General features: G+C 36.6%; 5 protein-coding genes and 1 long non-coding RNA gene across 11 annotated transcripts; 4 read left to right on the plus strand and 2 right to left on the minus strand.

Annotated features, from left to right (window-relative positions):
- Positions 1 to 265: 265 nt before the first annotated feature.
- On the plus strand, positions 266 to 9,258 carry LOC106419299 (ubiquitin C-terminal hydrolase 12-like). 2 transcript variants are annotated; one of them, XM_013860061.3, is made up of 32 exons: positions 266 to 620; positions 910 to 976; positions 1,130 to 1,283; positions 1,375 to 1,532; positions 1,883 to 2,148; positions 2,243 to 2,461; positions 2,543 to 2,651; positions 2,745 to 2,860; positions 3,134 to 3,232; positions 3,349 to 3,458; positions 3,725 to 3,799; positions 3,895 to 3,973; positions 4,060 to 4,206; positions 4,281 to 4,361; positions 4,464 to 4,583; positions 4,818 to 4,940; positions 5,319 to 5,393; positions 5,514 to 5,602; positions 5,795 to 5,903; positions 5,986 to 6,054; positions 6,130 to 6,237; positions 6,604 to 6,659; positions 6,731 to 6,908; positions 6,999 to 7,100; positions 7,187 to 7,258; positions 7,519 to 7,584; positions 7,732 to 7,797; positions 8,039 to 8,122; positions 8,207 to 8,323; positions 8,439 to 8,513; positions 8,601 to 8,687; positions 8,787 to 9,258. In XM_013860061.3, the coding sequence occupies exons 1-32, from the start codon at positions 591 to 593 to the stop codon at positions 8,826 to 8,828; spliced, it is 3,348 nt and encodes a 1,115-aa protein (XP_013715515.1). In that variant the 5' UTR covers positions 266 to 590; the 3' UTR covers positions 8,829 to 9,258. The 2 variants fall into 2 exon arrangements, with proteins under 2 accessions (XP_013715515.1, XP_013715514.1); XM_013860060.3 differs by having other exon boundaries at positions 434 to 620; positions 907 to 976.
- Positions 9,024 to 11,095, minus strand: LOC106419306. Its single transcript, XM_022693694.2, has 8 exons — positions 10,887 to 11,095; positions 10,608 to 10,808; positions 10,435 to 10,534; positions 10,189 to 10,326; positions 10,055 to 10,113; positions 9,861 to 9,973; positions 9,578 to 9,683; positions 9,024 to 9,453 (listed from the first exon to the last, which is right to left on the minus strand). Exons 1-8 carry the CDS (start codon positions 10,996 to 10,998, stop codon positions 9,359 to 9,361), a joined length of 924 nt encoding a protein of 307 aa, XP_022549415.2. The 5' UTR covers positions 10,999 to 11,095; the 3' UTR covers positions 9,024 to 9,358.
- Positions 11,096 to 11,221: 126 nt separating this feature from the next.
- LOC106419302 (D-lactate dehydrogenase [cytochrome], mitochondrial) lies at positions 11,222 to 15,035 on the plus strand. Of its 2 annotated transcripts, XM_013860064.3 has the most exons (18): positions 11,222 to 11,487; positions 11,562 to 11,664; positions 11,808 to 11,908; positions 12,096 to 12,144; positions 12,230 to 12,322; positions 12,566 to 12,680; positions 12,794 to 12,854; positions 12,949 to 12,985; positions 13,070 to 13,131; positions 13,285 to 13,381; positions 13,486 to 13,560; positions 13,639 to 13,747; positions 13,901 to 14,010; positions 14,102 to 14,164; positions 14,249 to 14,328; positions 14,430 to 14,560; positions 14,640 to 14,683; positions 14,762 to 15,035. In XM_013860064.3, exons 1-18 carry the CDS (start codon positions 11,231 to 11,233, stop codon positions 14,879 to 14,881), a joined length of 1,707 nt encoding a protein of 568 aa, XP_013715518.2. In that variant the 5' UTR covers positions 11,222 to 11,230; the 3' UTR covers positions 14,882 to 15,035. The 2 variants fall into 2 exon arrangements, with proteins under 2 accessions (XP_013715518.2, XP_013715517.2); XM_013860063.3 differs by having other exon boundaries at positions 13,486 to 13,747.
- A 251-nt stretch (positions 15,036 to 15,286) lies between these two features.
- On the plus strand, positions 15,287 to 18,309 carry LOC106419307 (probable carboxylesterase 15). The gene is made up of 2 exons (XM_048742563.1): positions 15,287 to 16,024; positions 17,812 to 18,309. The coding sequence occupies exons 1-2, from the start codon at positions 15,330 to 15,332 to the stop codon at positions 18,125 to 18,127; spliced, it is 1,011 nt and encodes a 336-aa protein (XP_048598520.1). The 5' UTR covers positions 15,287 to 15,329; the 3' UTR covers positions 18,128 to 18,309.
- Positions 18,310 to 20,112: 1,803 nt separating this feature from the next.
- On the minus strand, positions 20,113 to 23,352 carry LOC125579092. 4 transcript variants are annotated; one of them, XR_007317049.1, is made up of 7 exons: positions 22,872 to 23,352; positions 22,658 to 22,743; positions 22,510 to 22,570; positions 22,202 to 22,331; positions 21,945 to 22,075; positions 21,807 to 21,860; positions 20,113 to 21,701 (listed from the first exon to the last, which is right to left on the minus strand). It is a non-coding gene; the product is annotated as an uncharacterized LOC125579092 (long non-coding RNA). The 4 variants fall into 4 exon arrangements; XR_007317048.1 differs by having other exon boundaries at positions 20,113 to 21,372; positions 21,447 to 21,860; XR_007317047.1 differs by having other exon boundaries at positions 20,113 to 21,860; positions 21,945 to 22,107.
- Positions 23,353 to 24,502: 1,150 nt separating this feature from the next.
- On the plus strand, positions 24,503 to 26,759 carry LOC106419304 (myosin-binding protein 7-like). The gene is made up of 4 exons (XM_048742564.1): positions 24,503 to 24,719; positions 24,832 to 26,031; positions 26,131 to 26,177; positions 26,317 to 26,759. The coding sequence occupies exons 2-4, from the start codon at positions 24,898 to 24,900 to the stop codon at positions 26,417 to 26,419; spliced, it is 1,284 nt and encodes a 427-aa protein (XP_048598521.1). The 5' UTR covers positions 24,503 to 24,719; positions 24,832 to 24,897; the 3' UTR covers positions 26,420 to 26,759.
- The last annotated feature ends 17 nt before the right edge of the window (positions 26,760 to 26,776 follow it).

Raw genomic sequence — 26,776 nt, forward strand, 5'->3', positions numbered from 1 at the left:
GATGGTCTGTGCCTTGACACGTGTTCATTGATCGCTGGGCGATCGGACACCTGGTGGGCTACGTGTATTCTCTTTCCTCAACGGTTTTCATTATATGGGCTTTGGCCCGTTGCGTGTATTTTCGTAGTTTGGCCTGTTTGTTGGCCCATCTTTTGTATGTGTGTTCTTGGGCTTTGCCTGTTGGGCCTAGTCCCTTTCAATAAATTTCAAGATGACAAAAAAAAAAAGAAAACAACACAGAGACTGAAGGACCAAAAATTAGAAGTCCTCAGGTGAAATATAATCGGACTAATCATCCAAGCAGCCACGTCGAGAGTTTTGTATGACAGCAGCAGCGTCCAAAGGCTTTTACGTGTCACTTTCTCACTGGTCTGTCGCGTTAGAAAGGACCCAACCTCGGAGAATATATAAATCTGAGTACGGAGGGAGCTTCGCGAAATGACAATATTACCCCTTAAATTATCGAAATCGAAGCCCAGAGAAAGAGTAAGAGCGATTGTATAATCTCTCTCTCGAGTGACTTTGGCGTCTCTTTGATTTTTTCACCGTTCGTCGGTCTCTCGATCCCACCGTCAATCCTTCTCCGGCCAATGACTATAATGACTCCGCCTCCTGGTGATGTAATCTCCGATTCATCACTCTCTCTCTGTTTCTGCTTAATTTGATGTTTCCCGTCGTGGCTTCGTTCTGTATCCGCTCTGAATCTGCTTCTGATTGTTTGCTTAGCTGATCCCTTAGGGTTTGATTTGAATTTAAAGCGATTGAATCATCGTTGCAGGTGGTGCGACTGGTGTGTTAGTTTAGTGATTGTAGTTTCTATTTTTGTTGTTCTGATCACCGTACGGCGAGATTGGGGCTTTTTTTAGTGAGAAGTCTTATTCATGGAGGTTTGTTCATGTTTCGCAGCAGCAAGAGGACGAGGAGATGCTTGTGCCGCATTCAGATTTGGTTGACGGCACTACTCAGCCCATGGAAGGTTAGACTTTCTTAGGTTTGATTCAATTTGATCCGCTGATAAAATTTCTCGTATCATCTTTTGATGTGATGGAAGTGATGAGATAGAGCTTCTGTAGTACTAGAGGGCCGGATAGGGTTTTGAAATTTTTCATGCTGTTTGATGCATTTGTAGTTTCGGAAACTGAGGCTGCTGTGAGTACTGTGGAGAACCAGCAGCCAGCTGAGGATCCTCCCACTCTGAAATTCACGTGGACTGTCCCTAACTTCTCTAGGCAGAACACCAGGAAGCATTATTCTGAAGTATTTGTCGTTGGAGGTTACAAATGGTAATTAGGATAAAACTTAGTTGCATTGTAATTTCTCGTTTGTCCAATACGCATTTTGATTGGTGGACACCATTTGGATTTGCTTGTGCAGGCGCATATTAATATTCCCGAAAGGGAACAATGTTGACCATTTGTCCATGTACTTGGATGTTGCTGATGCTGCGACTTTGCCGTACGGTTGGAGCAGATACGCTCAGTTCAGTCTGGCTGTGGTTAATCAAATCCACACGAGATATACCATTAGAAAAGGTACCTGTAAATTTTAGTAATGATGTCTATATAAACCTTGAATCCTGAGTTCATGCATGAGGATATAATGCCTATGCACATGAAAGCTATGATTTACGAAATGCTGGGCTACAAGAAGGGGATCACTTTGTTCATATGTTAATATAGTCATGTTATTGCTATCTTATGCTTTACGTGAACGCCAAGAGTGAAAAAAATGTATTCATGCCGTGCACCCTTTTCTGTTTCTTCTCCATTAGGCTGAAATATTTTTCCTGGTTTCTGGCGAACTTAGTATTGTCATATGTAGCTGTAAGTGACCCTTGGTGATACAAATGTCATTGACTTCATGCTTCCTATATGTGGTACAGAAACGCAACATCAATTCAATGCAAGAGAAAGCGATTGGGGATTTACATCATTCATGCCTCTCAGCGAACTTTATGATCCTAGTAGAGGTTATTTAGTGAATGATACTGTTTACGTTGAGGCTGAAGTCGCTGTACGTAAGGTTCTTGATTACTGGTCATACGACTCTAAAAAAGAGACTGGTTTTGTTGGTCTCAAGAACCAAGGTGCAACTTGTTACATGAATTCTCTCCTACAGACACTATACCACATACCTTACTTCAGAAAGGTTAGATATATTCTTCTTTTGTTCCTAGTATAAATCCTACGGGTTCTCTCTGAACTCCAAACCAAGACAACTGAATCTTCCATGTTTCTTGTAGGCTGTATACCACATGCCGACAACTGAGAACGACGCGCCCACAGCAAGTATACCTTTGGCTCTCCAAAGTTTGTTTTACAAGCTCCAATATAACGACACTAGTGTTGCGACTAAAGAGCTGACAAAGTCGTTTGGTTGGGATACATATGATTCTTTCATGCAACATGATGTCCAAGAACTCAATCGAGTTCTCAGCGAAAAACTTGAGGACAAGATGAAGGTAATCTTTTTTGCTGCTGTTATGCCATGATTTCCTCCTCAGATGGTGTTTCTTGTCTCGAGCCTTTTCTTTTCTCTACAGGGAACTGTTGTGGAGGGAACAATACAACAGCTATTTGAGGGTCACCATATGAATTACATTGAGTGCATAAATGTCGATTACAAATCTACACGGAAAGAATCATTTTATGGTATAGTATTATACAACTGCACTTTATTGTCTTATTATACCAAACCAACGTTTTTGTCAATTTATCATGTTCTTATCTCTTATCTTATGGCAGACCTTCAGCTGGATGTTAAAGGCTGCAAGGATGTTTATGCTTCTTTTGACAAATATGTTGAAGTTGAACGCCTTGAAGGAGACAACAAATATCATGCAGAAGGACATGGTTTACAGGTTGGTTATCCTCAATCTTTCTATTTCATTGTACTTGGTGGGGATGGTCGAGTCATGTGAAGCGGGCTTATTTGGGTACTAGCAGTTCGTTTATACTTTATAATGCTAGAGTTATACAGACAACCTAAACTAAGCGATCTTTGGGAACCTTTTTTTACTGGTATCGTCTTCCAAGTCGAGTTAATTACCACCGACCAACTGTAATTATTACAAGGGTAGTCCTTACTCCTTTCCTAGTCTTATTCTGGAGGAACCACATGTATATTGTTTCAGGATGCAAAAAAAGGCGTTCTTTTCATCGACTTTCCACCGGTTCTTCAGCTCCAGCTCAAGAGGTTTGAATATGACTTCATGAGGGACACCATGGTGAAGGTTAGTATTTGAAGTTGCATGTGCCTAGAAAGTGAAGATATGGTTGTGACCATGAGTCGTACTTTCTTATTTTGTGGTGCCCTGATTTGTGAATGCTGATGTAGCTTTTTTGATAGATAAATGATCGGTATGAATTCCCTCTTGAACTGGATCTTGATAGAGAGAATGGAAAGTATTTATCCCCTGATGCTGACAGGAGTGTCCGCAACCTTTACACGCTTCACAGGTATTTCCTATATCTTTCGATCTACTCGTAGTAGATCCGCAAGTGCTGGCACTTCAAAATTAGATTCGCTATAAATTGGAGTGATGATTATATAATGGTATTTTGTTGAACGATGTAGTTTTCGTTTGATCATCTGCTTGGTCTTCGTGAGGAATATGCTTTATGTTGCTTATATTTAGCCTGCACATGCACAGTTAATTAACATTTTATGATAGTAGCAAAGGTTTTCATTTTCATTTGACCTGCTATCTCTTATTTATCTGCAGTGTGTTAGTTCATAGTGGAGGAGTACATGGTGGGCACTATTACGCTTTTATAAGGCCGACGCTCTCTGATCAATGGTATGCAGATACTATTATAACATATTTAGTCTGTGCATTCTACCTCATAGACTTCTGTCTCTTCTCATGAAAGAATTTAAGCTTCTACTTTTCAGGTATAAATTTGATGATGAACGAGTAACCAAAGAGGATTTGAAAAGGGCATTGGATGAGCAATATGGTGGTGAAGAAGAGGTTGTATTTTCTTGCTACATTTTATGTGATTTAAAAAGGGCATTGCCAAATTCTTCTTCTCTGACATTTTTGTGCTGTCTTTTCAGCTACCACAAACTAATCCTGGTTTCAATAACCCTCCTTTCAAATTCACAAAGTACTCGAATGCATACATGCTTGTATATATCCGGGAAAGTGACAAAGATAAAATTATCTGCAACGTTGATGAGAAAGACATTGCTGAACATTTAAAGGTAAAGTATTTTCAGGCATTTTCCTAGTAATGTGCGTCTTGGTTTAACCTGATCGGTTCATTGCATTTTGACAGATAAGGCTGAAGAAAGAACAGGAAGAAAAGGAGGAAAAAAGAAAATACAAGGCACAAGCTCACCTTTTTACGATAATTAAGGTTTGTTATTCTATATAATTGGGCATGATCATGTTTCTTAGCTGTTTTAGAGTGTAGGTATGGCACTTTTTTTACTAATAAAATATTTGTTTGCATGGAAAGGTTGCAAGGGATCAAGACCTAAAGGAACAAATTGGTAAAGATATATATTTTGATCTTGTTGATCATGACAAAGTTCGTAGTTTCCGGATTCAGAAACAGACGCCATTTCAACAATTTAAGGTATCAGCCGGAATATTTTTCATTTTTATTTTTCAAAAAGGAAAGAAACTACTATATTGAAGAAATGGTTTATGTGAAAGCAGTCTTTCTGGTAACTTGATTCCACCTTAAAGAAGAAAAACAATTGATCTGGATTTTGTGAGAATTTTCACATTGCTGCTAGCTAGATAGTTCTTTATGCAACTGTAATTTAAAGATTTGCCCTGTTTGACTACCGATCTTATGCTGATATAGGAGGAAGTGGCCAAAGAATTTGGTGTACCTGTTCAGCTACAGAGGTTCTGGATTTGGGCAAAGCGACAAAACCATACCTATCGTCCCAATCGCCCCCTTACTCCTCAGGAGGAATTGCAACCGGTAGTGTTATCTTTCTATATTTTATTTATGCGTGTAGTTTTTCTTTCTTTTTTACCTGGACATTTGAGTTTATCGAAGTAATACTCCAACTATCATAGTATCTGGTCATCCGCTAGCTTTTTGTTACTATGTTATAGTCTTTACATGTAATTATCTGATTTTGTGGGTTCTAAGTGTCTCTACTAGTGCTGTCTTAAACCTGTTATTCGTCAGTATTTCAGAATTTCCTAGCACAGGTTTCTCTGTTTGCTTTGAAATGAAATTGCCTGGTTGTATGCTGGAAACTATATTTTTTAACGTAGAATTATGAGTCCCTTGCTGATAAAATTTATGTCCATCATGTTTGAATGTGTTTTATATGGAAAATGGGATTTGTAGGTTGGACAAATAAGAGAAGCATCTAACAAGGCAAACACTGCAGAACTTAAGCTGTTTTTGGAAGTAGAGTTACTGGTAAGAACTCCTGGTTGCAAAGTTAATTGTTGAAACCTTTATTATTGAAGGAAAAACAGAAGCTAATTGATCAGCAGGGAAGATGAGCTAATATTTTCTTACTATTCTTGGATAAATTAGGTTGAACGTCCTGTTCCTCCTCCTGACAAATCAAAAGAAGATATTCTTCTTTTCTTTAAGCTTTATGACCCCGAGAAGCAAGAGTTAAGGTAATACTGTTTTCCACATTTTCTTTATTCGCTCTGACTTCTATGTAAAATGGTCTACCACAGCTTTAGTTACGATTATACTTTCTCGCATATTGCTTTCTGGTCAGAAAAGTTCTGACCGTTGTCTCCTTTCGTCTTTTTATCCACTTTACCTCATTTTCGTTTGTAATTTTTTTTTTATTGTGCTAACAGGTATGTTGGTAGACTGATGGTGAAAAGTTCCAGTAAGCCTATGGATATAACTGGAAAATTGAATGAAATGGCTGGCTTCGCTCCTGATGAAGAAATAGAACTATTTGAGGTTTGCTGCTGATGGTGCCTCTTAACCTTATTTGTATCATCCTTCTGTTATTGAACTAACGGTTTTTGGGACTTATTTACAGGAAATCAAGTTTGAGCCATGTGTAATGTGCGAACACCTGGATAAGAAAACTTCGTTCAAACTGTGTCAAGTAATTATTCACCCTTATCAACAGAAATCAGTCTCATGTCTCTTTTTTTTTTGACATTGGGTTTCTTGCTTTCAGATCGAAGATGGAGATATCATTTGCTTTCAGAAACCTCTTGGTAACAAGGAGACTGAGTGCCGTTATCCAGCTGTACCTTCGTTCCTTGAATATGTCCAGAATCGACAGGTATATTTTGACCAAGCATGGGTTTGTAAAGGAAAGCTTGGTAGGGTTAGGCTAAGTATATCTCTCAAATGACAAGCTTTCTTTCTAGTGGCAATAAAGTGTTGAGTGATTTAGGCTGGTCTGGTAGAGTGGTTTTTATGCAGCAGCTCTGAAATTTACTCGTCCTATCATAGTTGTACCACAAGTTCCTTACATGTTAATCGAATCAGAGCAAAATGTATGCTGATATTCACTAATTCTTTTTACTGTGCTGGTATGCCAGCATTCCTTACTTACTGAGCAATATGTATGCTGATGTTCTGATAAATTGTTTCTAGCTGGCATTATTTGGTTGGCCATTAACTGTTGCGGTTTGTGCTATTGTAGCTGGTCCGATTTCGTGCTCTGGAAAAACCTAAAGAAGATGAATTTGTTTTGGAGTTGTAAGTACCTCTGTTGTGAACGAATTTGTTTCAGGTGATTCGGTGAGAATCATAACTTTTTAATTTCCTAGGTCAAAGTTGCACACTTATGACGATGTCGTGGAAAGAGTGGCCGAGAAGCTTGGTCTTGACGATCCATCCAAGCTTAGGTTGACATCTCACAATTGCTATTCTCAGCAACCCAAGCCTCAGCCTATCAAATACCGTGGAGTAGACCATTTGTCAGATATGTTAGTTCACTACAATCAGGTAATCGACGTGAATTCAGCCAACTTTATTATTCCTTCTTACTAAAGAATTGCATGTTTGCTTATTGAAATTTATTTTTCTTTTCTCCAGACGTCTGATATTTTGTATTATGAAGTTCTGGACATTCCTCTTCCAGAATTGCAAGGTCTTAAAACCTTAAAAGTTGCTTTCCATCATGCCACGAAGGAAGAGGTATGTGTAGATTGTTATATGTGATTCATATTCGTTTCTTTTGTATATAGGGATTAATTTTCATGGCTCTTAACATCACTATACAGGTGGTAATCCACAATATCAGACTACCTAAACAAAGTACAGTCGGAGATGTTATCAATGAACTTAAAACAAAGGTAAAATTGCTGGTTTACTTTCTGAAGTTGGTGTATTCTTTCTTTAAGTTGCTCTCTGGCTTGTATATGTATTACTGCGAGATGTTCTTTTAAACGAAGATCCACTGAAATGGCATCCGGATTATAGATTGCAAAAAATTGCTGATCTCCATGTTTGTTACTGAGGAAAACTCGTTTTAAGGCTTTGGATTTTAATGATTTCTCCATACAGTTACAAATTCGATGTTATGCGAGTTATTCTAAGGTTATGCCTGATACAGGTGGAGCTTTCGCATCCAGATGCAGAACTGAGAATACTTGAGGTGTTTTACCACAAGATATACAAGGTAACTGGCGGCTTCTTATATTTTACAGTGTAGTCAATAATTTCATGACCCTTTAATGATGGCTTCTCAACTATATCTCCTGATGCAATTGTTAAAACCCTCTAAAGCACAACGAACATTAATTCAAGGTGCTGGTATGCCTTGCAGATTTTCCCATTAACTGAAAGAATTGAGAATATAAACGACCAGTACTGGACTTTGCGAGCTGAGGAGGTAATTACTAGTCTGCACCTTCTTTTTTACTTTAGTTGTACCTTCAAATTTTTTTTAGGAAGTCTTAGTAGTTGCTGTTCATCAATTATTTATGATTATTTCAGTCTACTTGTAGCTTTGTTTCCATGTGATCTAAAATGAAATTTGGGTTTCAACGTCAGATATTAACTTTAAGAGATTGGATAGTTATTCCGTGGATATGCCGACTTATATCTTTCTAAATCGTCTTTCTAAATCGCAGATTCCGGAAGAAGAGAAAAATATTGGTCCAAATGATCGCTTAATTCTAGTGTACCACTTTGCTAAGGAGACTGGACAAAATCAGGTGAGAATCAGCTATCAAGCTTTTGTTTTGTTTTTTTAACTGTGGCAAAGTTTCTTATAAGTATCATGATTGTTTGTTCCTCAGCAAGTGCAAAACTTCGGGGAGCCCTTCTTCTTGGTAATCCATGAAGGTGAAACTCTTGAAGAAATTAAGAACCGTATCCAAAAGAAGCTGCATGTATCTGATGAGGACTTTGCCAAGGTATGCACGACTGAGTAATTATCAAACATAAATAAAGAACCAAAGGTGTTATAGATATGTCTATGATAATGGTGGAACTGGTAAATTCTTATATTTTTTCATTCATTATGTACAGTGGAAGTTTGCGTTTATGTCAATGGGGCGTCCGGAGTACTTGCAGGACTCGGATGTTGTTTACAATCGCTTTCAGGTGTTTACTTCTTCTCCTCTAGTTTTTTTTCTATGGGATTGCTAATAATATCAGAGATCTAACTTGACTTTGAAAATGGGTAAACAGAGAAGGGATGTCTACGGTGCCTTTGAGCAGTACCTTGGGTTGGAGCACACTGATACCAGTCCTAAGAGGGCTTACTCTGCAAACCAGGTAACCATTTTTCTTGATAAGTTGATTCTTTTGCCAAAGAAGGTGTAGTAACTAAAGTCCCTCTTGTGTTAACTATTTTTGTTTGCGTTGTCCATGTAGAACCGACACACTTATGAGAAGCCGGTGAAAATATACAATTAGCCGGAAAGACTAAAGAAAACACAAATGTCGTCAAGACATTGTGGCAGCAACGTTGGACCAAGCCAGACATCGAATAAGAGGGAGGAAAGACCGAGTGTGAGGTGTGGATGATGACCGACCGTAGTAGGATGTTGTAGAGAATTTGGTCTGAATAGGGTGCTGGGTTGCGCATTGATAGTGTTTGTGTTCTTTTTCTTCTATTTGTCCTTATTTCTTTCTTTCTTTCCTCTGCTTTAATACTTTGTGTAATGTATATGGAATGTGAGAGAGAGACCATTGGCACCTCATGCAATTTTTATTTTCGAACAAAGAAGAATATGGAAGCCTGTCGCTTGGATTCGGGAGTGCGGTTTGGCTTTCAGAGTTTATATAGAATACCGAAACATTTGTAATTTTAAAAGAGATTTCTGGTTTAAGATGTTTTTGACTACTGATACACAAGTCAATAGATAAAAGCTGCTTCGATTTGAATATTTTTCTAAAAGACAAAGAACTCCTGTATGAAATATCAAACTGTGTTGATGATAGCACTATGCAACTCTGTAGGATACAACACCCTCCGTTGTCTCAACAACTAATCTCTTCATCCGTGTCAGTAGCAATATGTACGCTTTCTCCTTATGCCCTGCAAATACAAAACCCATCATCATTGTCTATGCAATGCAACACGTCTTTTCGTTTTTGAATCTCAAGATATTATGTATATAGACTGAAGATAATGCGGAGATTCAAGTTGTATCGGCACGTACCAAGGCCTAGAGTTGGCAGTTCATCTGCACGGAAGTAGTAAGACCCGTTTGTTTCTTTCTTGCTACAAAGGACTAAGTTGAATTTCTCCACGGCACTGAGCAGATCCTATCAACATAAGCAGCCATAAAACAATATTTACAGATAACATTTTAAAAGAATTTATAAGCGGGTTTCATTATTACAAAAAGACAAAACATTTCATCAATCTTTTAGGCATATAGTATATCCAGACTTGAGACTGAACTGTAGTTTTTGAAAAGAAAAGAGGGAAAGTCTCTGTACCTCCCATGATGCTAAAGCCCTCATGAAAGAAGGAAGACTTTCATATTCGTCTTTTATCAATGTTATAGTTGGCCTTGAAGTCCTACCCATCTCTTCCGCCCCATTCTCATCTTCTGCATATAACAACAGTCTAACATCATATACAAGAAACTAACAACAATTTTATTACACTAGTAAAGTCTTTAGAAAATAACCATTTGAAAACTCCGACGTCTTGGTAACAGGTAGAGCACTACTCTCAGCTGGTTTGCCCCTAAACATCAAAGTAAAACTTGGTTATATACGAGTAAGAACAAACACATAAATGTTGTAAAAGCATCAAACTCACTTCACTGATTCCTCCAGAGACGTGTAAGGATCCTTCACAGCGGATGACACAAACCTCGCTGCCTTACTTTCCGAAGCTAAAGTTGCAAGACAAGCATCCGAAAGCCCAAGGCTCTTGAAATTTGGCGAATCATCTAGACTATGAAACATTAAGGAAAGTACATTGCAACACAAGACATGATCAGGAGGACAAATCAATACTTAAGTCTGCTTACTGTCTGGTTGATAACATCATGCAAAAGGATACAGATCATCCTCGTCTAATCTTTTCAGGACTGAACGTTGCAATGAAGGAGACTCCGAATCATCCTCAGACTCTTCATCCTTACCCTCATCAATCTCAACTCCTAGGTTCCAAAAATCTCACCTTTAAAATCTAAAAAGGAAGGAGAAGAGAAGAAGAAAGTTTATAAGAGTTACCAGCAACGTAGCCAAAGTCAGCGAGACGTTCCTGGAGATTCAGAACCTCCTCTTGGTTACTCTTATAGATCTGATTGCAATGACCCAGAAGCTCCTCGAAGGAGACAGTTCCAAAAGACATTGACTCAAGGAAGTTCAGCTCGGAGCCAGCTGTCGATAACCGACGGTTAAGGCTCTTGATGAAAGTCGACGAAGCCGAATCTGCACCAAAGGAATCGAGAAAGGTTGTGACTTTAGGGTTTAGTGAGAAAGGGGAAAGAGAGAGAGAAGCAGACAGACCGAGAGGGATAGGGCGGCGCGTGAGAGATTGATTGAAAGCATCGCAGCTGCTTTGGAGATGGTTGCAGAATCCTCCCAAGCTCTTGCTCAACCTCTTCATCTCTTCCTCCATCTCTCTCTCTGATTCAATCTCTCGGCGGGAATTAGATTTAAGGAATAAAAAAGATTCCTTTTTTTTGAAAAAAGTTTTGAGTTTGGTGAAATGAGAAAAAAAAAAAGATTGGATTTTTCAATAAGTGGGTGACGAAAGAGATGAGCTTTCATTAATTAAATATAATATTACTGAGTAAGCTTATCTCTCTCTCTCTCTGCACTGTCTCCGTGAAAACCCATTTACTGATCCAATGGCTTTAGCTTCTTTGTTCGCTCGCTCTCGTAGAACAGCTTCCACCTTCTTTCTCCGCTCTTCACGTCAGCTCCACTCGACGCCGAATAAAAACGGTGACGTGTCCTCGATCTCTGCACAGAAGGGTCGCCGGAGGATTTGGTGGTCCAGGTCTCTTGTCCCGTTGGCGATAGGTGCTGCCTCCGCAGCCTCTTTCGCGGTTCTGAGCCAGTCGTATCCTTCTATCAGCCAATCATCATCAGCTTTGGATTCTAAGTTCGTCTTCTTTATTTTTATTCTAAGTTAAAAGTCTACACAGTTGTTTGATTGCTTGTTTTTTTTCCTTGTAGAGGTGTAAAGGTTGGGGGGAAAGGAAGTACTGAGCTTGTGGTTAAAGGAGAGTACAAAGAGGTTCCTAAGGAGCTTGTTGCTGAGTTGAAAACAATCCTCCAGGTGCTTTAGATTTTGAGTTTGTTCTCTTTTCTACATTTTTCCTTCCGAATTTGAACTTTAGTTTCATTTTAGTGAGAAATGGTTTTTATATGTTAGCTGTGTTTCTGAACTTATCTGCCTATTTGTTTCCTTGTTTTTCTAAGGATAACTTGACAACGGACTACGATGAGAGGTACTTCCATGGGAAGCCGCAGAACAGTTTTCATAAGTCTGTAAACATTCCTGATGTTGTTGTTTTCCCGAGGTGAGTGAGACCGTTTTTTTTTGCCATCTATGTTAATTATCAGTAGTTGAGAATGGTTAAGTGTTAAGACTTTGATAACTAACTGAGTGCTTTATGTTCGCTTCTATTAATCTTTTTGAATTTAGTCCCTGAAATTATAAGAAACAAGAAATTCATGGATCTGTCATCCTTTTTAATTATTGTTTAGGTCCGAAGAAGAAGTCTCCAAGATTCTTAAATCCTGCAACAAATATAAGGTTTGTAACTTATAGAGCTTTAATGAATCCACTTCTTGCTCTTGAGTAAAAGATTAATTCATGCAGCATTTTTTTCTCTGATTAGGTTCCTATTGTACCATATGGTGGTGCAACATCGATTGAAGGTCACACCTTGGCTCCAAAAGGAGGTGTGTGCATTGACATGTCACTAATGAAGGTATTCCAAATCTCTTGTTGTATCTGACATCAGCTTCCGTTTTGTATCGTGCAATAAGAATTATATTTGCAAAGTGTAAGTTCAACCTGATTATGTTTGTAAAGGAAGATGACTTTTAAAAACTGTGCATCATTTTTCCTGCTGACATGATGGGATTTTCTAATTTATACATTATTCATGTAGGCGTTATTGAAATTATGCCACTCATGCTCATTAAAATCTTCGTTTTGCAAACTGTATTAGAGGGTGAAAGCATTACATGTGGAAGATATGGACGTTGTAGTTGAGCCTGGAATTGGTTGGCAGGAGCTTAATGAACAGTTAGAACAATACGGACTCTTCTTTCCCCTTGATCCAGGTTAGCCAACATTCAGATAGTACTGTATCTCTGAGATTATAGCTGTAATGTCTGTGTCTTATAATGTGTTCTTTCGTTTGGGGGTGCTTTATCATTCAATCTCTATGGTGCAGGGCCGGGTGCAACCATAGGAGGCATGTGTGCTACACGTTGCTCTGGATCTTTAGCTGTAAGGTAATAATTTCTGCACTTTGCTATTCACTTTTCTAATAACTGTTGGTTTGCTTTAATCTGGCTGGCTTTGATAATTTCTGCTGCTAGCTTGTAGGTATGGAACTATGCGTGACAATGTCATAAGCCTTAAGGTTTGTTGTTTCGTCCACTGATTCATGCATTTGCTTTATCATACAGTTTCTATCTTTATGTATGTTATGTTATGCTCATCTCAGGTGGTTCTTCCTAATGGAGATGTTGTGAAGACAGCTTCTCGTGCTAGAAAAAGTGCTGCTGGGTTTGTCTTCATCCTTCAATTATTTTCTTGATTCTGTTTTCCATCAAGAAACTTTGTTTCGTTCAATCATTAGTGCCATGTAATGATTTTTCATTTTTCATCAAACAGCTTAGTTCTAGCTTTTGAGTTAATGGTTGATACTTGGTGTCTCAGGTACGATTTGACCCGCTTGATCATTGGGAGTGAGGGGACTTTGGGAGTCATCACGGAGGTTACTCTTCGGCTTCAGAAAATCCCACAGCATTCAGTGGTATATAAATTAACTTCTTTCTTTATCAGCTAGTTCCTCTTCTTTGATAGTCACACTCCTTTTGCTATGTGATTTAAAGTTATTTATTGTTTTATACTTTTCAGGTGGCAGTGTGCAATTTTCCTACGGTTAAGGATGCTGCAGACGTGGCGATTGCTACTATGATGTCTGGAATACAGGTTATAGACTTCTCTACTACTACTGATTTAAAATGGTTTATTAGATTCTTCTCAGCTGTACCTTTTATCCTCTATCAGGTGTCAAGAGTGGAGCTCCTTGACGAGGTTCTAATCAGGGCTCTTAATATGGCAAATGGGAAAAACTTGAAAGAAGTTCCAACTCTGATGTTTGAATTTATAGGGACAGGTGTGGCTTGCTGCATCGTAGTTAATTCTACTTTTTCAAGCTATCTAAGTTTATGCATCTCTTGTGGCAGTGCTCTTTGTAATAGTGAATCATTGTTCTCTAATATACTCATATGATTTTTATTTTTTGTTTCATTTGCTCTCTCGCTTGTAGAGGCATATGCACGTGAGCAGACTCAAATCGTTCAGGAGATTGCTTCTAAACACAATGGATCAGACTTTGTGTTCGCAGAAGAATCTGAAGCCAAAAAGGAACTCTGGAAAGTAATCCTCTGTCCCACTCCCAACCCTTTCGTCTGATAAGAGATTGAGTTACTAAAGAATCTAATTTATCTGACTCTTATCTTGTATGCAGATAAGAAAAGAGGCGCTTTGGGCTTGCTATGCGATGGCGCCAGGTCATGAAGCAATGACTACAGTATGCTGTTTTCGTTAAATACATAACACTCTGAGTATGTCAACTCATGTTATGACATAACTCGGTTTGCTGTTAACTTTGCAGGATGTATGTGTCCCTTTATCTCACCTGGGAGAACTAATATCAAGATCCAAGAAAGAGCTTGATGCATCACCTTTGTTATGGTATCATCTTAGTTGCCTATACTCAAACATCATGATATATAATAAAAGCACCATCGTTCAACAAAGTGTATATGCTGACTACTGTTTGTCCTACTTTCAAGTGCCGTCATTGCGCATGCTGGAGATGGGAACTTTCATACATGTATTATGTTTGATCCTAACAATGAAGAGCAGCGAAAAGAGGCAGAAAGATTGAACAACCTTATGGTCCACAGTGCACTGTCCATGGACGGTAAATGCCTTTTTTTTTCCATTTTAAGTTCTAACGATGCCATTTGTTTCTGAGAATGCGCTTTTGCTCCATTGATCAGGAACATGTACTGGAGAGCACGGTGTTGGAACAGGAAAAATGAAGGTATATAGCTCATGTCTTAACCTATTCAGGTCTCTCTCTATACTAATGATCTGAACTGTTTTTTTTTTTGGTGGTAAGTATCTGGAGAAGGAACATGGAATAGAAGCACTGCAAACTATGAAGAAAATCAAGAAAGCGTTGGACCCAAACGATATCATGAATCCAGCAAAGCTAATTCCTCCTCATGTGTGCTACTAAAAAAATGCCTTGGTCAAAACATTTAGTTGTCACTGATGTTTGGTTACACTTGTGGGTAATAATAACAAGAGGGAAGAGATGTTGTTTGTAGTATACATTGTATCTTTGGTCTTATACTGTTTTTATTTGGTCTATAAACACCCAAAGTTTTTATTTAAGTACAAAAACAGCGAGAATATTCTTTTATCGTACTGCGTTTACATGTGTTATCAAGTGGTAAACGCATAACAACAAGTCATAAAGAGGAGAAAAGTCAATATGGATGACTTGGTCACATGAGCTGAATCAGCCGCAAAACTAAGATAGCATCTTATCACACTCACGAGCTACCGACTTGTGTTTTACAAAAATACCCCTTTGTTACTACCATAACCTTTCTATATATATATATTTCAGTTATATTACATGATACTTGTTTTCAAAAGGCTTTAACTAGAAGAAGAATACAATGGGTTCACTAGGAGAAGAGCAGCCACAAGTGGCAGAAGACTGCATGGGTTTGCTTCAACTCTTGAGCAACGGCACCGTTTTGAGATCCAAGAGCATTGACCTTATCACTCAACAAATCCCACTCGCTAACCACGAAACCGTTCTCTTCAAAGACTCGGTCTTCCACAAACCAAACAACCTTCACCTCCGTCTCTACAAGCCTGTTTCCGCCTCTAACCGTACTTCCACCGCCGCCATACCTGTCGTGGTCTTCTTCCACGGCGGTGGCTTTTGCTTCGGCTCACGTTCTTGGCCTCATTTTCACAACTTCTGTCTTACTCTTGCATCGTCCCTCCACGCCCTTGTGGTGGCCCCTGACTACCGTTTAGCACCTGAACACCGCCTCCCGGCAGCCTTTGATGACGCAGAGGCCGCGGTTATGTGGCTACGGGACCAAGCTGTTTCCGGGGAAGGTGACCACTGGTTCGAAGGTGGACCGGGCGTTGACTTTGACAGGGTTTATGTCCTTGGCGATTCCTCCGGTGGGAACATAGCTCACCACCTTGCTTTCCGGTTTGGGTCTGGTTCAGTCGAGTTGAGTCCGGTTCGGGTTCGCGGTTACGTTCTTTTGGGACCATTTTTTGGCGGGGAGGAGAGAACCAAGTCAGAGGATGGCCCCTCTGAGCAAAAGCTAAACTTGGATTTGCTTGACAAGTAAGCTAACACATATTTTAATTTTTCCTTAGACGTAACGAATATATTTTATCTGTGCATAATCAATTAAATATATACAAGTTCATTGAATTACTACTAGTCATGCATGACTTCATTGCTTTTAAAATTATAACCTAACTATTAACAATATAAATTATCTAAATTATTAATATAGGGGTGTATGTTTAGATGTCGTTTTCAGTTGCTTTAATTTTTCATATTATCTTTTATGCGATGCCAATCGCTGGAATGAATTTGCCGAGTCGCATGAGAGAGACATCTAGAGTCACAGTGCCTCTTCATGAAAACACAAGACTTATAGTACATGTCTTTATTTATTTCGAAAACATTGTTTTTTTTTACATTGCATGTGTTCATAGTCGAATGAATATCATACCTAAAAACATTTTTCTCTTTTAATCCGAGTATAGAGTAATTAAGAATACTTTTTCCTTGAAGAGTTTTGAATACTCAAAACATATTACAATATGGTATAAAAAATTATAACTATAGTTTTGAATTTTGCCAGCTAGTTCAAAGGAGTACCAATTCGATCTCCCGACATAGAAAAACACACAAACTTTATAAAGAAAACGACTCTTCTACGGTTCTACCAATATACTTGTTTAGAAACGTCTACACGAATAGACAACACATAGTGATATAGTACTTCATCTTTATTCTTTAAATTTTAATAAAAGAGTGAAATATAATAATAATTTTGATTGGTTTAACTGGCTAAGACGTACGATTTAAGCCCATCATATGATTGTTAATTAATCAGTGTGCTTAATCTACTAATACCCCACTATTTGACTAGTTTGTCTCAAGTCATTCAACGTTTAAATGGCTTTTCAAATACATGGATCTCCGATCCGCATTGGCTATTTGAATCGGTCTTCGCGTAAACATCCAGTAGTTGGACGACAACTTAGAAAATATCTTGTAGGGAAAGGAGTCGAATTAAATAAATCCTAAAAGAAATACAAAAATCATGGCAAACAATAAGAGACCCTACCATAACCGATTATACATGACACCAACTCAGGAATTTATGATTCAAAAAAAAATTGTATAGAACCAAATGTTTAATCGCAGCACAAATGCTTAATCCATAGCTTCAAAAAATGTTTAAAATGTTTAAAACTACGCAAACACTAGTTAATCTTTTTTGAAAAACTAAATATGGTTTTATGTTTAAACTTTCTAGCTTCACAAAACTCCACTTACTAAATATTATCAAGTTTGTGTATAGTTAATTAGTTATAGAATAGTTTTATAAACGACAGTATACGTTAGCGTACATGTAGATTTAGGTCATCTTTAATTTGTGAATATACGGAGTAGTGACTGTTGGAACAAATAGATAATGAGATATCAAGAACAGTAGTCGATATATCTGGAAAGAGATAGTGCATCAGGCATTTTCCTGGTTTCCTTAATTATCTCAGCTTAACTTTGCTTATGATTCTCCTGAGCCGTGACCATCATTACACACGATATAGATAAAACCACAATGCAAATAATAAATGTGCATATTCATTTTTGTGTCATCAACGTGGAGTCGTTGTGATCACATATCATTCAAGTCTTCTCTCCAATTGATTGTTTCTCCTTTTCCATTTGAAAAATGAGATGATTGACCCGTCGTGTTCATGGCCATTGTCATAAAGCCATATGCATAGTAAAAAAAATGGTATAGTCCATATCAATGCGTGTTTCAAAAAAAAAAAGTCCATATCATTATTAATGTAAATAAAAAAGGCCTAAAGTTTAACTTGTTGAAGGTTTTGGAGACTTTCACTACCAGAAGGTGCAACAAGGGATCACCCCATGGCTAACCCTTTTGGGCCGACAAGTCCTGCACTTGAATCAATTAGCATAGAGCCAATGTTGGTGATCGCCGGCGGCTCGGAACTTCTCAAAGACAGGGCCAAAGAGTACGCATATAAATTGAAGAATATGAGAGGGAAAAAAGTAGATTACATTGAATTTGAAAACGAGGAACATGGTTTCTATAACAACAGTCCATCTTCAGATGCTGCGCAACAGCTTCTTCGTATCATTGGAGACTTTATGGACAACTTCTCCAATATAATTTAGCACTTCGCTTGTTGTAGCTAGGTCACTAATAAGAGTTTAAATCAATTAGGCTCTTCCACCTCAATAAGTTTGCTTGGTGAATCATATATAATATAAATACATAGAACGCATATAATGTTTTTGGTTTCGTTGTATCATTATTCATCGTAATTATCTTCTATATATGTTTCTTTTTATCGTTATGTTAATGTTCTTTACCTATTTTCCAAAAAGAGACCCAAGTTTGTCTCAGTATCCTTCTTCATGTATCCATCTCGAATGGGTGTATTCTTCTATTTATGATTTTTTTTTTCATTCCTATGTTGCTCTTTAACTCTTTTCCATAAGAAGTATGTCAAGTTTATCTTAGTGTAAACTCGAGCACATTTATATTTACTCACACATACCAAGTATTCACTACTATTTGAAATATTTATATTTATATATATTCTAGTATTGATTGAGTGATTTAGTCAATTACATAAATATCAAGAATTTGGTTAACTCAACCAAACCTTGCGTTCGTGAGCATCGTTAGGCGTTAGATAAACTAGGATCGGTCCGCGCTACGCGCGGAATGTGATGTATTTGTTTTTGTTAAAAATAAAAAATTTGTGTAATTTTGATAAGTATATTGTTTTCTTTTCTTAAGCATTAACTTGTTTTTTTCTTAACTTTTTAAATATTTATTATGTTGCAGAATAGTATAAGTTAGAAATTTCCCTATGCATCAATTTTCCGAATAATCTTTGAAATGGTAATTTAAATACATATTTTTACTGTTAATATGTTTCTTAAGAAAGTTTAAAAAATTAGTATATTTTCTTTGATATTTTTGAAGAATGAATTTATAAATATATTAATTTTATTTCACTCACAAATCATTGATTTTGAGATTATTAGAAATAAGTAAAGTTTAAATATATACATGAAAATATATTATTTTTACATAAAAATATTGTATCACCTTGTATTATTATTTTTCTTTAGAAAGACTTTGCAATATCAGAAAATTTATTATATTTTGAAATTTAAATGTTTAGTTACATTTATTATCTTTTGAAACTTTAATTATGGTTTTGTTTTGTTACACACAATTTCTAGTAGAGATGAACAGAAATATAATTACATACTTTTAAAATTTTAGTGGTCGGTCCACGCTACATGCAGAATGTAATTTATTTTTATTTAAGTTATATTTTTTTGTTAAAATTTTTTGTTTGTTCGTTGAATTTACAATTGGATATTTTGTGATGGTTTTCAGTTTATGTCTTTTCAAGTTACATTAAGATACCAATACTACAAATATTTAAGCGTGAAGTACATTATAACTTGTGATTTGTTGGTATTTCTGTTTTTTTTTTGTTCTTTGTCTTTATAATATATGGTGTGTTATATACTCTTGATCTTCTGTGGGTATTGTAAATTCTGTTTATGTAGATTTTTTATTTTGTTGGTTGGTAATTTGTGAGTCCTAGATTTGTCTAACACATGCATGTATATGTTTCCACTATTTTTTTTTAAATAATAAATAATTATCTATTGTAAAAAATTCTCTTAAAGTATTATTTAGGATTTAATTATTTATTGGAAATAATTGCCTTCACGTTAGAAAAAGATAAAAAGAAAAGAATTCTTTTCGTCCATATATTTTCATTTTCGGTGTGTGTATATATAGCTTACTTGGAAACGTCACCAAATGTAGTCTAACAAAATCTTTGAAGTATTTGAATTTTTCAAGAATCAGATGAAATGTAATCTGACAAAATTGCATTGCCGATGGCTCTTTCAAAAGTAGCTTGTTTCTTCCATCTATTCCAACCACTTTTCAGTTCTTGGAAACATCTTTCACTCGAAGCTAACATATAACTTAGTCAAAAATATTAGTTAACTAATTAAAATGGAAAAGTTGATATATTTACTGCAGCAAAATTACATTACACCAAGCATAAAGGGTTTGATTGGTGACATGAATTACGTTTGATTAAGTTTGAGTTAAGCTTGTAATTCAAAAATGTTACCAATCATGCATTAAATTTAAATTTTTGATTTTAGGTTTGATTTAAGATGTGTTATAGTTGAGTTACAACTTTGACTTAAGCCCTTTATAAAATTGTTAACTCAAAACAAAAACTTACATCAACCAAAATCCCATGTTTTATAACTTGAGTTACAAATTTGATTGATTTTTCTGTTTAAAAAAAATAAAAATCGTGACTTTCAAGTACTTCAGTGTGTGGCCGTATACTTTTTTTTGTTGCTTTGTAAATTTTAAATACTATTTATGTTTCAATTCCACAATTATAGCATTACAGAATCTAAGTTTATTTTTATTTGAAACTATTACTTAACCTAAATTTCTTCTAGTCAAATATTTTATAATCTTTATTGTTCCTATTTTTTTAATCTATTCAAACTTTTAACCAATTATTACAAAAATCTTAAGTGTAAATTTTATTTGATAGTTCAAACAAAATATCAGTCACAAAATTCTATATAACCAATTATTAAATTTTCTTATAAATTTCATGCTATTATTAACATTTCCTTTAATTTAAATTATTATTGATATTAGAATAAGTAGTATTATTAATTATTATAGTATTTAGAATATAATATATACTGAAAATTATCTTTCAAACTTTTAATTCTTTCTAAAATAAGTTTTATTTTTATTTATTTAAAAATATCTTAATGGTTTGAAAGGTTTATATATTCATTTTTAATTCAAAATCTATACTGCAATTTATACATCAAAAATGTTACCAGTCATAATTTTTAATGAAATGGTACCTTTTATTTTTACTGCAAACTTACCACATAAACTTACAGTTTCTACCACATACGTTTTACTGCAAGTTACATCAAACTATAAATCATACTGTAATTCAACTCTAATACTATATGTCACCAGTCGGAGCCAAAGTATCAAAATAAAAGAACAATATGAGTTTGGTGTCAAGAAGGTTGCTAACACAATTCAAGCAGACAGTCTGGTCATGTTTTATATATTAGCGATGAAAATATTTGTTTAGGATGGAATAAAATAATGAATTCAAATACTACATTAGAGCTACAAATAGTATTACAGTGTGATATTTTATTTTTTTAATTGTGATACATCTCGGTTTGTTGTGTGACAAATAGTGGGGAATATTTGAGGAGCTTGACCTTCTAACCTTGAAGCTGGAAAATGATGAATAGCTTTATGCACGTCTGATGCATGCATCTCAGAGACTATAATATTGATCATAACCTTTTTGAAGCTGGAAAATGTTGAATAGTTTCATTAGCAAACAGTTCATGCATTTCTTCAGGTTTATGCATTAAGGTAGCTTACTCTAAAGACAACTCTATCGTATGTCGTAATTTATGTTAAGACGCCATGCAGAAAGACACTGTGAGATATATTTGCAATCTCCTTTTCTTTCCTTATCCAGAGAGTTGACAAAGCAAATGGCATATATATATTTTCAAATTAATGGAAAAATAATTAGTAACTAAAAAGGAACAAAAATGTTATTTTAGTATACATGGCAACCACCAGTTAATGAACTCTACACCTCTAGCTGCAACTTCGTCTGGGGAGACTCGGCTTCCACAAAATATCATTGTAACTTTCAAGCATAAGAATCTTTCTAACAATATATTATCGGTAGAGATATTGATCAGATGTAACCAGTATGATGTTCTTACGTACTGTTGAAAAACGATTGCGGGAAACAGAGCCTTGTATTCTGTAACGCTTCTTCACCTGACACATGGATGATCACTCATAAAAAGGCTTCAAATAATGATCAATCTTAGCTCACTATTAAGAGCTAAATTAGTTGTGTACCATAGTTTCTCGGCGTAGCTCAACATGAAGGAAAGTTGGGCTGTTTAAGCATGAAATGGAAGGACGGTCGCTGCTCCCAGCTTTGGCCACCATAACCGCTGCTGCATCCACTCCATTAGTGTATTCTCCACCTCCAAATAAACCAACAGCAGTTTATATAATTCTACATTCAATGAGTTTTACTTACTATTGTTTCAGAGGCTAGATTCAAGAAAACATGCAATAAAAAGAAACACAATTCAAAACGATTCTCTTACTCTATAACGATGTAGTCACTGGCATTTTCCTCGAACTCATCATAGAATTATACCAGATCGTTATATCCAGATAACGCCCGTAGGTTTTAACTTATCTTCTCACATCCTCTATAGATATTGCAGTTGTCATCTGCCAAACAAAAAAAACGGATGAGCAACAGTCTATTATGAATTAAGCTAACACTCAAGTAACTTGACTGCATCTTATGAAATCACATAAGGAGCATATCGGGTGAGTTTAAAGCATTAGATAAACATAGTGTATAAACAAAGTGTAGATTACACAAATCAAAGAGAACCTTACTTACAATCTATGAAACTCTGACCTTTTGGTGAGACAATTGTTTAGCCCTTAGTGTCTTCAGCAATCTTGCGAGAAGATCGGGAAACTTGAGATTTAAGATCAAAAAACTTAAAACTTAAATTATTATTTTTTGAGATTTAAGATCAGAAAACCTTGGCATGGAGGAGAAACATATACACTCCATCAACTCCCAACCGCATTTGACGTTTGCTTCCCAAAATCTAAGCAGCCCACCAGCCTTTCAATCACGAATAAGAACAGATGGATTAAACTGACACAATTCATCGGGTCTTGTAGAGCATTTAAGTACATAAACTTGACACACAATATATATAAATATACATAGAGCCAATAAGTGAAACTTACCTGCAAGAGTCAATCATTGTGTGTTATCAAACCATCGATAGCCACAAAGTATAGCCATGTGTGTGATTGTCGAATGTAAATTAGGAAGAGAAAATCGAGGTGAGCCATGACGGAAAAGAAGAGTAGAAAAGTAGGAACTACAGAGAACTTGGTTTGGGGTAGTGAGGGTTTGTGTGTATGGCCCTAAACTTATACCAAGTGGTTGATAAATTCATGAAATATCTGGATTTGAAAGATGAAGAATCGTCAGAGGTAAAATGAAACATTGAGAAAGATTTTAAAGATCATTGATTGATATAGATCGGAGAAGATGAAGCCAAAGAGTCGGGGTGGGGGGAGGGGAATCTGAGAAGAAATAGGTTTTGGGCTTGCGAAGGATGAACTTATAATTTTTATAAAACCCACCCGAAATCCATTTCTGATCCAGCGATGTTGACGTGGCGAAATCGAACTCACTTATTGGCTGATTTAAAATGAGGACGTGGACAGACTCCCTACTCCTCATATAACCCTTTTAGTATTAGATAGATTAATATTTTGTATCTTTTTTTTTGTAACTTAGGCTTAATATTTTTGTTTCTTTTTGGGAGTAAACTAATGTAATACTTATCTGTGAGAGTCTCAATCCTGGTAAGCTTCAAGCCTTCAACATCGACGGTCCAATACTTTCACTCGGAAAGACCAGCCTTTCTTTAATAATAACAAAGTAAATTGTTTTTTTTTTTTTTTTTGTAAACTAACAAAGTAAATTGTTTACAGGCAACTATCCACCTAATTAATAACACGTTGAAGTTTTCCACAAACAAAATATTCTACGGTTCTTTTATAGTCAAAGTAGTTGATCACCACTTAATCCTTTATTTTATTTCTCCACGCTCTTCATCTCTTTTTTATTTATAAGAAAATGCTATTTATCATGTTTTGACTGAATTTTTTTTTTAACCCGGTTGAATCCAGTAAAATCAAGGTTCGCAGATAAGCATTTTCTCTAAAGTTTTCAAATGAGCCATAAAACATAGACTCATATCTACCTTAAATAATCAGACCAATGTGATTTTAGTTTCGCGAAATAGAAAAATAGAACCCTGTCCAATACCACTCGACCACAAGGTCTCGCTCAATGCTCTTTTATCTTTAAGACCAATTTTTTCTTTTGATTTCAACAGGAGGTATAAAGTTAACAAAAAAAAACATAAAATTCGGTTCAAATTCAACTAGTATTTCATTATGTACAAGTTACAAGTAATATTTGTTATTTCATCCTTGATAACATTTTTTTTTCCTTGATAACATTTACATAAATAACCTAAGCAATATGTATATTTATTTGTCTAGTTATAAAATCACATTAATCGAAAAGATGAGATAATTTGCAAAAACTCGTTTAAAATTACAAATTTAGTAATTGGTTCAAACACGAGGCAAGAAGATCGATCACCACACTTATTTAAAATCATTCCAGATTAGCTGACCTGTACTCCCCGCAGGTAAAATACACCTCATCTAACTAAGATCTCATCCGTCCATCTCAACCAAAAGAAACTCATCCTCACCGTTGATTCACCTTTCTTCCACTCGAAGTTACCAAAAATAACCTTACTCGTCATTGTCACGAGACTCCATGGACGGAAAAAAAAAAACCTTTTAGGGTTTCAAAAAAAATATCCAGAGGGAAAAACAAAGACCAATTCTCTCTCTCTCTCTAGTCTCTCCTTCTCTCTTTCGTTTCCACGATTCTGTTAGAGATAGAGAGAGAAGAAGATATATTATTATTAGCTTAATTTAAAAGAAGAAAATCGTATTTTCCTGGGAAATTTCAACTTTCTCCCGTTCCTGGTGATTGAAAAGGTAAGTTTCTCCGCGGCGCTATCGCTTTAGATTGAGACGAATTGACCTTTTTTTCTTTGTGCCTTTGCAGGATTCGCTTCAGCTCCAAATCTAATTTTCAAATCTCTCTTAGGGATTTGGTTCGATAACGTTGTGGTGAAACTCTTACTATGTTTATCTGAAATTGGATTCAAGCTATATGGATTTAGTAAGATGTTGCGATTGTGGATGCGATTGCTCTCTCAACGCTTCGTGGATTCGATCCGTCAAGAGAAAACACGACGAGCTCGAGAGCTACAAACCTGAGCTTGACTTGGACTCGTCTTCTTCAAACGCGAAAGTCCAAATCGAGAACGAATGCGAGCTACTCCGCGAAACCGTCACCTCCCAGCAGGAATCGATCCAGGAGCTCTACGCCGAGCTCGACGAGGAGCGTAACGCGGCCTCCACGGCTGCGAACGAGGCGATGTCTATGATACTGAAGCTGCAGAGGGACAAGGCTGAGATCCAGATGGAGCTGAGGCAGTTTAAGCGGTTTGCTGAGGAGAAGATGGAGCATGATCAGCAAGAGCTTTTGGCTCTTGAGGATTTGGTTTATAAGAGGGAGCAGACGATTCAGGCGCTGGCTTGTGAGGCTCAGGGTTATAAGCATAGGATGATGAGTTATGGGGTTGATGAGTCTGAGTTTGATGGGGAGAGGAATGAGTTTGAGTATGAGCTTCCTGGTTATGATTATCCTCCTCTTAAGTGTAGTTTGAATGAGAATCCAGATCTGGAGGCTGATGTTGAAGATGTTGAAAAGTATGCACTGACTGATTCTTCACCTCATGGTAGAGAAGATTTGAAGAGTTTGGAACAGAGGATAAGTCAGATGGAAAGCGGTGATGTATCCGGAGGAGGGAGAACTTATTTGGAGAAGGAGGTGGTTGGTCAGAGTCCTAGTTCAAGTAGGGATCAAGGGCCTGACTTGTCAGAAACAGGAGATAATGAGATGGATGATAGAGTCTATACCATTGATTCTATCCATCACAGTGTATCTCAGAGTGATGTTTCTGAGCAGAAGTTTAAGGATGATGGCTGTGGAGATAAATTGAATCAGCCTGATGATCATAGTGATCCTGGGATAACGAAGCTCTACGCGAGGCTTCAAGCGCTAGAGGCTGACAGGGAATCGATGAGACAGGCGATTGTGTCTATGAGGACTGAGAAAGCTCAGATGGTTCTTTTGAAAGAGATTGCGCAACATCTATCGAAGGATATGGTTCCTGAACGGAGATTGCCTCTGCAGAAAGCGTCTGCTGTTGGAGCATTCAGTTTCATCTCTCTCTTTAAGGTGAGATTTTCTAGTATACCAATCAATGTGGTGTGATCTTTAATATTATATTCTGATAGGAAACAGCTTAGCTGATTCTTGTGGTTGTTTCTTGTGCAGTGGATCACATCTTTTCTTTTCTGGAGAATGAGGGCTCGTCGAAGCAAGTAAGCAAAACTCAGTCTTGAACTTTGATTAGCTTGTGCTTTCACGTAATGAATAATTGCGAAATAACAAAAGACAAAGATCCTTGTACAGACTTGGAAGTTGTATACTTATGCAAGCATCCTTGTGTTCAAAATGCAGGTACATGAACGGGATGCAACGAAGCAACATGGGGTTGCAAATACTTCTAGAAACGACTCCACGGATACGGCAATGGAGATGTCTCTCAAGAACGCAAGTGTGAAACAGATCACATTCTCCAACTCGGTGAATCTGAAGGCTCTTAATGTGAATATACTGGGAGTAACATCACTCTCCCATCATCATTCATGGTTGCTGAGAAAAAAAAATGTTTTCTCTGTGTGCAGTTTCTTTCTTTATTTTGCATTTGCCATATATTTCATTTGTTATTTGGGGGTTTGAAATTGCATAATGTCTTGAAATGAGGTTTGATTATTGTCTAAAAGCTTGTCTTTTTATACTATAAGCTGTGTATAATTTTTCCCACATTCTTGTTTGGGTTTTCTCTGGCAAAGTCAATCCTTTAATGAAGCTACTACCATCAACAAAGTTTTATTTCTCTTTTTGTTTCTACAAGGTT

Source organism: Brassica napus, chromosome A10 (assembly GCF_020379485.1).
Source record: "Brassica napus cultivar Da-Ae chromosome A10, Da-Ae, whole genome shotgun sequence".
In the NCBI taxonomy this organism is placed as follows: domain Eukaryota; kingdom Viridiplantae; phylum Streptophyta; class Magnoliopsida; order Brassicales; family Brassicaceae; genus Brassica; species Brassica napus.